Source organism: Scomber scombrus, chromosome 12, assembly GCF_963691925.1.
Source record: "Scomber scombrus chromosome 12, fScoSco1.1, whole genome shotgun sequence".
In the NCBI taxonomy this organism is placed as follows: Eukaryota; Metazoa; Chordata; class Actinopteri; order Scombriformes; family Scombridae; genus Scomber; species Scomber scombrus.
Window position 1 is genome coordinate 8,668,646 of NC_084981.1, and position 11,960 is coordinate 8,680,605.

Sequence of the window (11,960 nt, forward strand, 5' to 3'; positions counted from 1 at the left end):
ACTACATCCACAGTAGTGAAATTACATAATTTAACAAAGCTGTATAAATTACTATAGACACACCTTGTATATCAAGTCCTGCTTAATACTGTAGCTAATTTTATTTGCTAATAGGGACCTTGAGATTTGGTTGAAGCTTCTGAAAAGGCTTGTAACTAGACCATGAGTTCAGATATTAACTCATCATTTTGTTAAACTACTGCTCCCAAAGTCAAGTATAAGCTTTCACACTCAAGAGAGTTAGTCATTTTAAATGGTACTGCATTTAGGATAAATTAGTAATTTAATCTACTTAATCCAGTTTGTTGGAATTTTGCCATTCTATTGTTTTTGGTCTCCTAAGAGTCAATGGTTTGAAACAGCAGACTAATCTTTAGTAACCTGACACTGGGGCACATGAGTGGGGTGTGCATGCCAAAAGAGGCTCATGAAACATTCATGAGCAGGAAGGCCAGGACACAGTGCACACTGAGCTGCCACAACAGGTGCAAGCAGAGCCATGGGGACTGTTGAGGAAACTTTGAAGTGCCCCGTCTGCCAGGATTTCTTCACACATCCTGTGACACTCCCATGCGGACATGACTTCTGTCACACCTGCATCCAGGCTGTTTGGGACACAGACATGTCTAATGACGGTCCTTTCTTCTGTCCAGAGTGTCAGATCTTCCTCCCCTCCAACCTCACTCTGGAGATAAACACCAGCCTTCAAACCAAAGTAACGGACTTCACTAACAGACCATCAACATCAGAGCTACAGACAACAAGTTTAACCATGGAAATCAAACCATGTTCAACTATACACTGTGACCACTGCATAGTGACACCATCAGTGGCCATAAAGACCTGTCTGACCTGTGATGCCTCACTGTGCCAGGCACATGCCCTGCTGCACCAGCAGAGGTCGGCTCTGAGGGAGCACACATTGGTGGAGGTGACTGGAGATCTGCTGTCTCTGAAGTGCAGGGAGCACCGTGATGAGCTCAAGCTCTTCTGTATGGAGGAAAGGGTCCCTGTGTGCTGTCTGTGTGTCCTGGTTGGCATGCACAAGAACCATCAAGCTGCCCAACTTCATGAAGCCTGCACAGACTTCAAGGTGAATATTATCATCCGTTGTGTTTGATTTTCTTGTAAGTGCTAGTGTAATTTATTCATTCCTCTGTAAGGATATTTATTTTCTACTGGCTTGATGTATTTCTGTCTTTAGAGCTTGTTAGAGACCACTATGAACCGACTGCTGCAGAGGAGAGGTGAAGCAGAACATGCCATCCAGGACTTGGAGTCACTGTACACACAAACAGTGGTACAATCACTGTGAAATTTCCTTTTTTAAATCACAGATAATGTGATTAAACTTAGACTTGTATGTGTTTAAATCATGTATTTTAACTTCTCAGAAGTCTGCTGCAGATTACAAAGAGAGAATCTCAGACAAGTACAGCAGGATCCGTGTTGTGCTGGATGGCGATGAACGTCTGATGATGCAGATCATAGACGCAGAGGAGACATGCATGACGGAGTGGCTGGAAACCCAGAGGGGAATCATGGAAGCTCGGATTAAAGAGATAGACAGCCTCAGAGCCTCCAGTAAATCACTCCTCAAAGAAACAAATTATCTGCGATTCCTACAGGTGGGATAATGATGCTAAGTGTCATGAAAGTTCTTTTTGGATTATGTTAAAGTGTTGTACAAATGTAGCTACAATGTTTTCTTGGAATCTCAACAGCAAATCACAGCACAGAACCTTTGGTAAGTATATTTATCAATTATTTTTTTATACTCTAACAGCCTTCCATTGGGATGATTTTTGCCGTTTAATGGTTTTCAGTTTTGATTGTAGTGACCCTTTGGATTTAGCACCAATCCAGGAAATAGACAGAGATCTGTGCGACCCTGAGAAGCTGAGAACAATAGAGAGGCTGGTGGATGACCTCACAGTAGCTCTGTCCCAACACTTTCCACGAATGTGGTCATGTTAGTAAAAAAATCAACATTTATCTTTATCTAAAATCAACACTTACTATCTCTGTAGTTGTTTACAGAATGTAATAATTGATTTGCAGATCTAAGTTCTCCTGCGCTGGACTCCAAAACAGCCCATCCGAAACTGGAAATATCCCAGGATAGCAAACAAGTGTACTGGAGACAGCAGCCTGTCAGTGAGGCTCTGAGTACTCAGCCATATGACTCCCAGTACAGTGTCCTGGGTCAGGAGAGTTTCACTACTGGCCAGCACTACTGGGAGGTCATTGTGCAGGAGAAACCCTACTGGCTGATAGGTGTGACCACTGGGCCAGTCGATAAAAAAGACAGCCTAAGTCAGAAGCTCCCCGGCCTGGGTGTGAACAAGACATCCTGGTGCATCTATCATGGAGACGGACAGTACCTGGCATGCCATGACACACAGGAGAAACAGCTGTCAGTTGGGATGAGAGTCAGAAAGCTGGGCATACTGGCAAATCTCCAGAAGGGGGAGCTGTCATTCTACAATGCAGACACTATGACCCTGCTTCACTCTTTCTGTGTGCAGTGCAAAGAGCCTCTCTATCCCATATTTAACCCCTGCATTGACGTGAATGGACTGAACAGGCAGCCTCTCATCTTGTTTTGCATTAAGGACCCCTGGGATTGGCATTTAAACACAGAAGGAGATAAAGAGTTACCTTAGATGACAACCCTACTTTGCAGTGTTGTGTACACAGTTTCACTGACCACAAAGTCTGTATCTTTTCTTCCCATGTTTACTCCAGTAATGTTGGAATGTCACACATGCCGTTAAAGCTACAGTACCAGTCAAAAGTTTGGACACACTTTCTCATTGATGTGAATGGGAAAGTGTGTCCAAACTTTTGACTGGTACTGTATATGACTGTAATCAATGACCCTGCATGAAACTGTCCCAGCTCAAACTAAAACCAATGACCAAGACATAGAACTACCTCTGTGTTTGAAAATTATAGTTGAGAATAGATGTTTTAACCATTTTTCTTTTAAATGTAACTGACTAATTCCCATATTAGTCTCATGTTTTAATCCTATATACCTCTTACAGATTATGTAGTCCAGGGAGTAAATGACCCGTGTGTAAACTACTGGCTCGCTTTTCTTTTACAACAATCCCTTCAGCTCCCCAGACAATGGAGGACATGCATGACTTCAGTCTCACATGTCGGTGTCCCTCGCAGAGTTGGCCTGCATTGAACAAAACATCCAGTGAGGCCACATAACATGAACAGTGACACTGCATTTCTTGAGAGAAACAGAGAGTTAACACTATGTTGTATTGTGAGTATTGTGTGTACAGTTTGTTTTTCCTCTGTGTACATACATCTGAAGAAGCAATGAAAAAATGCAAGTATTTTATTATTTTATTTGACTTTATTAGTAGTAATAGTCTTGACTTTGTATAGTAAAAGCATCTTCGTGAGAAACTAGGATGACACAGGCAGCGAACCGAAATAAAATCTACATTTTTCTCCAATTTGCTCATTCAAGCATTATGACTGTATTATCATTATCCTGATTAAACTTATTAGTGTGATTAGATTGGTGTTTCTATGAGTTCTGAGGACATACAGTAAACATATACAGGCACAGAACAGCACACATTTCAATTTTAATATAGGTTTGGATTGTTGTAGCCTAAAATAAGATTAAAGTTTTAGAAAAAACCAAAGAAATAGATGTAGAGTAAGTTTCAGGGGCTTTTTGTGACAATGTCTACACTGAGTGGCAACTTCCTGAGGCTGCTTATGAAGATGGTGCTCGAATCTTTGACTTGATCCAGTTCAGGTAATGAGTGACCCGTGTGTAGACCCCTGGCTTGTTCTTCTTTCCACATTGGTCGCCCCAGCTCACCACACCATAAATAACACGACTAGTGTCTCGCTCACAAGTCAGTGGTCCTCCAGAGTCCCCCTAAAACAAGAGAACATAGCTTACTAGATGGAAAATGTACCGCAGCACACAACTAATTCAAGAACTTACTGTACATACATATCAGTTAGTCATATTTATGAATAAGTACTCACACTAATACAGTTTCCTCACTAACCTGGCAGGAATCAACACCTCCTTGCAGGTGGCCAGCACAGAACATACCACCATCCAGGGCTCCGCCATAAACTTTGGGTTCAGAGCACTTCTCCTGGTTGATCAGTAGTACGTTTGCCTCCAGCAGGTGGCTGGAACCAAAGTCAGCTGTAACCAAGTAACAATGATGAGATGATAACAAATAAATATATTGTCTCTCATTTCAATGGTTGTGAAAAAATAAAGACTCAATGTCTACTGAGTCCTTTAAATGAAAAGTCAAAATGAAGATTTTGCTCTGCAGCTCAGTTTGTGCTAGTGGCCTTACATTGCTCAGTGGCACCCCATCCAGAAATGGTACACTCTATCCCATCAGGCAGTTGGACATCAGGTAGACAGGCTCTCTTCACAAACTGGCTCTCATTGGCACAGACTCCGTCATTACCTTCCAGCCTCAACAAGCCTTTGAAAATGCAGTTGAGATAGAAGTCGGAGTCATTTCATACAGAATCAAAATGACTTTTTCAATGTTTTTCTAATTGTACAACTACTTACAATGCCCGCCAAAACAATAAAATACCTCAGTTTCATTACTTGTACTTTTTGATTTTTTTTTGGAGTTTACTTCATAGACTACCACAACTTTAGGTTACCTTAATCCACATGTGTTAAACTCAAGGCCCATGAGAGCGAGAGCTTAAATGGCAATGGGTTTACACATGTTTATGTATTTATCTAAGTACAAGTACAATATGTGTATACTTGAATAAATAATGCAGAGACAGTTATTTAACAATATGTTAAGGAGTAGTTACATTTATACAGTCTTACAATTACAACCATAATGCCGATGTGGCCCGGAGTGAAAATGAGTTTGACACCCCTGCCTTAATCCCATCATTACAGCTGCTATTGTTTGACTCTTACATTTAATTCTTACTCAAACAAAAAGGATCAATATACAAAGTAAGGTGCTTTCAGCTTTCATTTAGATGTTAAAGTCTTATATTATTGGTAATATTAGTGCTAATTTTATATAAAATGAGAGTGAGTCGTGGGTCACCTATGTCGTTGTGAACAGATACAGCAGTCTCCCTGTAGTTCTCATGCGCGATAGCTTCTTCAACTTGTAAAGTTTGCATTGTTGGTTCATCCAAATCGAGAGACAGGCCCCCCATAACCACCTGCATGTCCTTTTTTTTGTCACTGTTCAACCACATAAAGTAAATTCACATGTGTAAGCTATTCCACAATTAGACAATGTTTTGACTCTTTGCATGATTTGTACTCATTATGATTGTGCTTACATGCAGTGTGCGGCTGTCAGCACCCAGCAGCTGTCAATGAGAGTGCCTCCACAGATGTGTCTGTAAGCCTGGGTGGAGCCCTTGTGTCTGATTTGCAATGACACCTGCCAGGGTATGGCCCCAGGAGGAACCTTCAAACCCCCAAATATTCGGGTAACGGGCTTCTTTGGCTGAGACTTCCCACAGGTGGAGAATTGTTGTGGCAGGATGGGTTTGAGAGGAGCTTGAGTAGCTGCAACAGAAGGTTGTGTGGGCACCTGAATAGTTTTGGTAGGTTTGGCAGCCGTTGGCTCTGGGACTTCTGTAGATTCTTCTTCCGGGGATTGGGGCTGCAGGGCAGTGGGCACAGCTCCAGTTGGTGCCTCAACTTTAAACACATACACAAGATAACACAGCTGTTTTGGTTGGCTGCACCTATAATCAGAACTTGTGTAAAGCTTTAAAGCTGACCTGTTGGTTCAGGACACATATCGACGTCACAGAAGCCCCACAGCAGTTTACGGCCTCTTCTGAAGAAACACCAGGGCATCAAGTCTCCGTCTGGGTTTCTGTGCCATGGAAAACATTTGTGTAAGTGTATATAATTTGTAATTTGACTACACCTATTTACTTTCTCCAGCATACATGACATATAACCTGACCTGCAGAAATTGTGAGGGCCAAGTCCATCAGGGTTCACGAAGGACTTGAAAGGATCCTTTCCTTTCTCCAGGATGAAATGTGAGTTCCAGTGGAGGCATTCGTTGCCTTCATCTGTCTCACTCACATTGCCGCGATATGACTCTCCTTCATCCACATAGCAGTCATCTGGGCCTAAGATCACACTCAGTCAGCATGTGAGTTAAAATGATATGTATATTGGGCTGGGGAAAAGAAAAGTACTCACCAACGTGGCAAAAACGTCCTCTGAACCCTGGAGGGCACTGGCAGTCATATTCATTTCCATCTCTGATGCATATGCCACCATTCCTACATGGATTAGGCGCACACAGTGTATCTTTGGAGGAAAACAGTAAACAGTGTGAGCTTGCTTTTGGGAACTATGACAACACTTGTGTAAAAGAGGTTTTCTGTCTTGTTTGGAGAAAAAAAAAATACTTCCTTACAAGTTCTGCAGTCTGGAGGCTGGAAGGGCAGCTTGCATTTGCAGTCAAAGAACGGGGGGGTCGAGGTCAGCACACACTCACCCCTACCACATCTACCCCTTTTACAAACTTTTGGACCTGAGACAAAAGTAACAAAGAATTTTTTTTTTTTTTTAATTCAATCATTTTGTCTGATTATATATTGTAAATATTTAACCAGTCTGCAACAACAGCATGGAGACTTTTTTTATTCAAACCTCTTTGGCATCTCCTTCCCTTGTACGGTGAAGGACAGTCACATTTGAACCTTCTCCACCCTCTCTCCTGACACACTCCATCGTTTTCACAAGGGTTTGGGTTGCATTGGCCTGAGAAATGAGGAAAAAAAAGTTTGCATGAGATCCAATGAATGATCCAATGTAATGTAATTCCATCCTGTCATGTAAAAAGTATGTTAAGTTAAACAGATACTATAGGTGTTGTTCTGTGAAGCCTGATAAAATACTTGAATGTTGATTCTCTTACCGTCAGGGTCTTGAAGTTTAAAAAGCCATTCTGAGACATCGTCGTCATCATCATCATCATCATCACCATCAGTGATCCCAAAGAAGTAGTCTACAAAATACATTTCCATTAGATATAAAGCATTGTTGTCCTCCTTTCTCTCTACTACACTACAACACTTTTTTACATTTAGTAAGGGAGGAATTGCTTACACTGAAGCTTAGATAGGACTTACATAATACTTCATAGAACATGAAAGAACCTCTTACCTTCAATAATGTCCTTGAATGATTCTCTCCTTTTCTCATGTCTGCCATGTTTATATCTCCAAAGTCCTCTTCGCTCATGATCATGGTGCCTATGATGTTTTCTGCCATGTTTGGGTTTTAGCTGAATAAAAACAAATGCAGTCAAAAAAGGTGCTTAGTTAAATGCTCAGTATCATTTTTATTGACATTTTTAAAAGTGCAATATAAGCTTTATAACAAGAAATGTATTGAATTATTAATTTTAAACAGAAACATTGAGATATTTCAAACAGAATATACAGCATTTTATTCAGAGCACCATGCATTAGCAAACATTGTCAATTAGAGCGAGCACATTGGCTCATTGCTACACAAACACTGCGTAATATACAGTGAATACATACTTCTGCAGGTATGAAGAGCATAGCTAAGAAGAGGCAAAAGAAGATGAGCTTTAGGTCCATGATGGCAGTGGATCAGAAGACATCCAGGAGCGTATAATGAGAGTGCGCTATCAGTCACAGTTTTCTAAACTTTTGAAAGAGTACACCTGACCTTTGAGTCACCCAGGTAGGCAGGTTGGCATCCATCCATCATGCTGAGTCAGTTTTATTGATTTTAACTGAGTTTTTGAACAGTAATTATTTTTAGTAGTGACCATCACAACATTTTTCATACAACAAAACATTTATAATGAACAAATAAATGGCGCAAAAGATCAAAAGCCATCCTTGAACATTTTTAATGTTGAAATCTGTTAAAATGGATTTTGACCAAAGAGACTAAGCACACACTCAGATGCAACACAGTGGATCAGAGAGCATATTTGCAAAGAGAACTGTTTGTTTGGATGTAGACTTTGGATCTACCTACAATAGGTGCAACTCAGAATAAACTATCTGTGCTATTAGATCTCTTTATACATTTACAAAATCAGTCAAGTGTATGCAACTTGTATACATCAGCAACTTTTATGATTTGCAAGTTCAACTTTTAAGAGATAATATTTTGTGATAAAGCTCGAATATGTAAACTCAATAGGCATCAAACACTGTTTTTGTGACCTACTTATTTAGCTTAATGAACTTATGAGGCGCACAGCTTCTTCTAATGTTTCTACATATTTATCTGAAAGTTCAATACACATATACAGTATAAGCACTGGAAAAGTGTGCGGTGTGTGTGCTCTCCATTTACATGATTCCCTGTAAGTTGTTTCTTTCTGCAAGTCATTTATATAGCAGTGTGCCTCATGTTGTTTGAAATACATTCTATTATTTCAAAGAAAATTAATTCAGTAGCAGGGCGCCACTTTCTGATGAGATGCCCTTTATAAGGAAGTAACTGATGGCTTTATTGATGGATATTTTTTTAAATTTTAATGCTTTTTATAACAGTTATAAAGACCATTTTTGGGTTTCCAGGTTGTGAAAACCTCTCTCCTCTAAGGTTTATCCACTTCCAGCATCACACTTGCTTAGTCCTCTTAACAAACTCTTTAATTCATCAGGAAGACCCCTTCAACTGCAGGCTGGATCAATTATTAGAAAGTGAGAGGTAGATCAGGCAGAGATCTTACCCTAAACTTAATAATTAATGACTTAAAGACATTTATTTTCTGATGTTAATAAAGCAATGAGTTACAGTTTATAAAGTGTTATAAAGGGTTCCTTATTAGAAATAATTACTAAATGCTTTTCTGTGGAGCAACTAATCACAGATCACTGGTATGAGATGGGGCATTACAGATGACAATAGGCTTTGCGTTGGTGCCATTGTGGTCATGACCAGGACACAGGGCCAGATGGAGGCAGTCTGAGAAGGTTCCAGCACAGAAGGAAAACAGTGGTGTCATGTTGTCCGCTTCAAGAAACGTCACCAATCCTGCAGGGAAACTACACAAAACCCCAATGCGACAGAAGCGTTTTGTGAAAGGCAGCTGATGGGGCACCCCTCCATGCCAGGCTGTATACTCCCCGTCAAAGAACTCCACACACCAGGATTCATCCCCCCGGCCCAGCCAGCAGTCCTCATTGGTGCCCTTGCGGGGAATGGTGGGATAGGTGACACCAAGCTCCCAGTATGTCTTCCCAGTTACGTCAATCTCCCAGTAATGGCGACCGAAGCTGAAGCCTTGCAGGCTAATGACATTGAGGGTGGTGTCAAAGCGATCAGGGAGGTCAGGAAGCTCCTGCCAGGTGTCTGTGTAGGTGGCACTGTCACCTTCAGGGGAGATGATTAGCTTTGGGTGGGCTGTCCCTGGATCCAGACTCACTTCACTGGAATCTGGAGACACATATTTAACATTTTTATACAGAAAAATACACATGTAAAAGAGATCAAATTGTGGTTATTAACTGTGTGAACTGACAGCTTTTGATGAGTTTTTTAAATAGAGGGGTCTGGGAGCAGATGAGCAAGAGCATGTTGTTAGTAAGGCTGATGATCTGTTCAGCTTTGGCCTCGTCCAGATTCACTCTGCTGGGGTCCGTCTTGTTCAACAGATCAATCACTCTGGAGGAGGCAGACCACAGACAGAAACAACATCAGTTGTTGCTGAAATGCATCATACTGAAACATTTTTGATAAACTGTGGTTTGATTCCATACTTGTCCACGGCCTCCATGTCTTGATGCTCAGAGTATGAGAAGAACGACTGAAAAACCAAGATCAAATGTACTCTGAAAACACAATATTTCATAACACTCATATCATATTTTCTACTGTCCATATATAAGTGACTATATAAAAGTAAATATGAAATTTCAGATTGTGTATGTGTTCATATTTGGTTTAGTAGGCTAGATCTAGCCAATGTCTTATTCCCCATTATACTAAATGCTTCAGTCACCATTGTATCTGTCTGCGTGTCCGCCTGGTCCATTGCCACTGTGAGTCTGGCCAGGTCCTGCTCTATCTCCTGGATGAGGGAACAGTTCTTCTCCATTAGCCCATCTAGGGCTGAGACAGCAGCCCGCTCCTCCATCTCCAGGTAGGACAGAGTCATCCTCAAGTCTTCATCCAAGACAGTCTGGATCTCCTGATATTTCCTTATGATGCTCTCCCTTATCACTGAGGACTTTTTCTGAGTCAGGCACAAGCATTTATCAGTTTATTTTATGCCTGCTCACAGATGTGATTACAGTATTAGTGTTGTAGCTGCAGGATCATTGGTAAAATAATGTATTTTCAAATTTTCAACGACTAGTCTGAACACAACTTACTGTGATTTCTGATTGCCGTGCTGCCAGTTTCTTCAGTCTGTATTTCACAGCTTCCTTTTGCTTCTTCAGACACTCCTGATTCTTTTCTAACGTCTCCTGTAGAAAAGGTTGCACACATTCAGCAACTTATTATTAACCTTATGGTATCTGTATAACAACCACCCCTTTTAAGTTTTTCTCTTTTGCTATTTATGAAAAGGTATTGCATAATTCCATTTACTGGCAGTGTTGTGACCCCAGATGCCAGCATTTGTTTCCCAGTTCACAGTAATTCACATTTGTCCAATAATAATTCCCCTTTGTAATTGAATATGGTGCATTGTAGCTCTAATGAGCAGTATGCACTGTGATGCACTGACAGTTCAGTTCATGTTTCAGTGCCAAAATGCTCAACAGAGAATTGAAAAGTTATGTTGTGACATTTAAAGGACTATACTGGATAGTTTGCATATTTCTATAACAAGTTGAATGATACTTTACACCACTGTTGACCATTTCACAAAGCAGAGCATAGTTTTCTGCTTTGGTAAACTTTCACTGCACAGAAAGTTATTGTGAAGGGTTTGAGATTAGGGTGTTTTCACATTCATCTACTGAGGGGCAAAGTTTCTCTGTGCTCTCCTTATAGGTCAGTTTAAGACATGCACTTATAGGCATGATTTGTGACATCACAACCAGCTAGGAAGCCACTCGTGGTCCACCATGTAATTTGTGATTAAGTGTGATGTGGAGATTTGAAGACCCCAGCGCAAAGACACTGAAAATGGGTTTTTCAGTAAAGGAGGAGACATCTTGTTTTCAGTGGTTAAACCTTTGAAATGAATGTTTACGCGGTCATAGATTCTGTATTTTTCAATGAGGGAGAAGTAGTAGATGTATAGCTACTGTGTGTTGTGTAATACAGTGTATTGACGTTTTTTTTGTGGAAAAATCCTATTAAACAAAAATTATATAAATCTAAATTATTAAGAATTATATTATATATATCTTTATGTATCTAAACACATGTCTGGAACAGATCTTTAAAGGTCACATATTATGGAAAAATACACCTTATCATGCCTTATCAACATATACAGTAGGTGTCCCCAGTGTATCTACAGACCCCCCAACTCTCTCTTCTTCCCCTTATCCATCTTTGATTGTGAAACCTGCTGCCTAGTTTTGGCACCCTTTATGATGTCAGAAAGGGAACTGTCAAACATAGAAAACCCCACCCCCCCTCCAGCCCTTCTGGCTGATGGTCCCCTGCCAACTAAAAACCTACTGAATTAAATTGTTGGCTGCAAGAACCAACACAACAGTCTTTATGGCCTACCATCATCTGAAGAAGTGAACACCCGTTAGACTTTATTTTAATCAAAATGTTCCCACAACTTCTAAAAAAAAAAGTGTAGTTACCTGGATGTAACTCCAGTTCTGAGTATTTTTGGAGACCTTACTTCATACTGCTTTCTGAACAGGGTCAGTGTAAAGCAGGATTCACTTGAAAAATGAAGCGCTGCATTGATAACAGCTGTCTGTGGCCATACCTCAAATGTGTAAGCTGTGAGTCTTGACAT

At 40.6% G+C, this 11,960-nt stretch overlaps 3 protein-coding genes across 3 annotated transcripts; 1 reads left to right on the top strand and 2 right to left on the bottom strand.

The window, feature by feature from the left end:
- The first annotated feature begins 499 nt into the window (after nt 1-499).
- On the top strand, nt 500-3,213 carry LOC133992278 (nuclear factor 7, ovary-like). The gene is made up of 6 exons (XM_062430997.1): nt 500-1,093; nt 1,205-1,300; nt 1,395-1,628; nt 1,725-1,747; nt 1,839-1,972; nt 2,062-3,213. The coding sequence occupies exons 1-6, from the start codon at nt 500-502 to the stop codon at nt 2,664-2,666; spliced, it is 1,686 nt and encodes a 561-aa protein (XP_062286981.1). The 3' UTR covers nt 2,667-3,213.
- A 135-nt stretch (nt 3,214-3,348) lies between these two features.
- On the bottom strand, nt 3,349-7,733 carry LOC133992348 (hyaluronan-binding protein 2-like). The gene is made up of 13 exons (XM_062431083.1): nt 7,579-7,733; nt 7,196-7,316; nt 6,948-7,037; nt 6,680-6,790; nt 6,444-6,560; nt 6,224-6,334; nt 5,979-6,150; nt 5,788-5,885; nt 5,338-5,704; nt 5,094-5,236; nt 4,359-4,493; nt 4,053-4,198; nt 3,349-3,916 (listed from the first exon to the last, which is right to left on the bottom strand). Exons 1-13 carry the CDS (start codon nt 7,636-7,638, stop codon nt 3,749-3,751), a joined length of 1,839 nt encoding a protein of 612 aa, XP_062287067.1. The 5' UTR covers nt 7,639-7,733; the 3' UTR covers nt 3,349-3,748.
- Nucleotides 7,734-8,771: 1,038 nt separating this feature from the next.
- LOC133992279 (probable E3 ubiquitin-protein ligase TRIML1) lies at nt 8,772-11,960 on the bottom strand. Its single transcript, XM_062430998.1, has 6 exons — nt 11,931-11,960; nt 10,399-10,494; nt 10,026-10,259; nt 9,784-9,830; nt 9,546-9,688; nt 8,772-9,460 (listed from the first exon to the last, which is right to left on the bottom strand). Exons 1-6 carry the CDS (start codon nt 11,958-11,960, stop codon nt 8,889-8,891), a joined length of 1,122 nt encoding a protein of 373 aa, XP_062286982.1. The 3' UTR covers nt 8,772-8,888.

What these genes read in the sequence shown, in the direction of transcription:
- LOC133992348 (XM_062431083.1), bottom strand. Translation starts at nt 7,638, where the DNA reads ATGGACCTAAAGCTCATCTTCTTTTGCCTCTTCTTAGCTATGCTCTTC. An exon ending in TGCTCTTCATACCTGCAGAA is followed by an intron (nt 7,317 to 7,578) that starts GTATGTATTCAC and finishes GTTTTTATTCAG; the next exon opens with CTAAAACCCAAACATGGCAG. An exon ending in ATTCAAGGACATTATTGAAG is followed by an intron (nt 7,038 to 7,195) that starts GTAAGAGGTTCT and finishes TGTATTTTGTAG; the next exon opens with ACTACTTCTTTGGGATCACT.
- LOC133992278 (XM_062430997.1), top strand. Translation starts at nt 500, where the DNA reads ATGGGGACTGTTGAGGAAACTTTGAAGTGCCCCGTCTGCCAGGATTTC. An exon ending in CACTGTACACACAAACAGTG is followed by an intron (nt 1,301 to 1,394) that starts GTACAATCACTG and finishes TTAACTTCTCAG; the next exon opens with AAGTCTGCTGCAGATTACAA. An exon ending in ATCACAGCACAGAACCTTTG is followed by an intron (nt 1,748 to 1,838) that starts GTAAGTATATTT and finishes TTTTGATTGTAG; the next exon opens with TGACCCTTTGGATTTAGCAC.
- LOC133992279 (XM_062430998.1), bottom strand. Translation starts at nt 11,960, where the DNA reads ATGTCAAGACTCACAGCTTACACATTTGAG. An exon ending in TCACAGCTTACACATTTGAG is followed by an intron (nt 10,495 to 11,930) that starts GTATGGCCACAG and finishes CCTTTTCTACAG; the next exon opens with GAGACGTTAGAAAAGAATCA. An exon ending in TAAAAAACTCATCAAAAGCT is followed by an intron (nt 9,461 to 9,545) that starts GTCAGTTCACAC and finishes ATGTGTCTCCAG; the next exon opens with ATTCCAGTGAAGTGAGTCTG.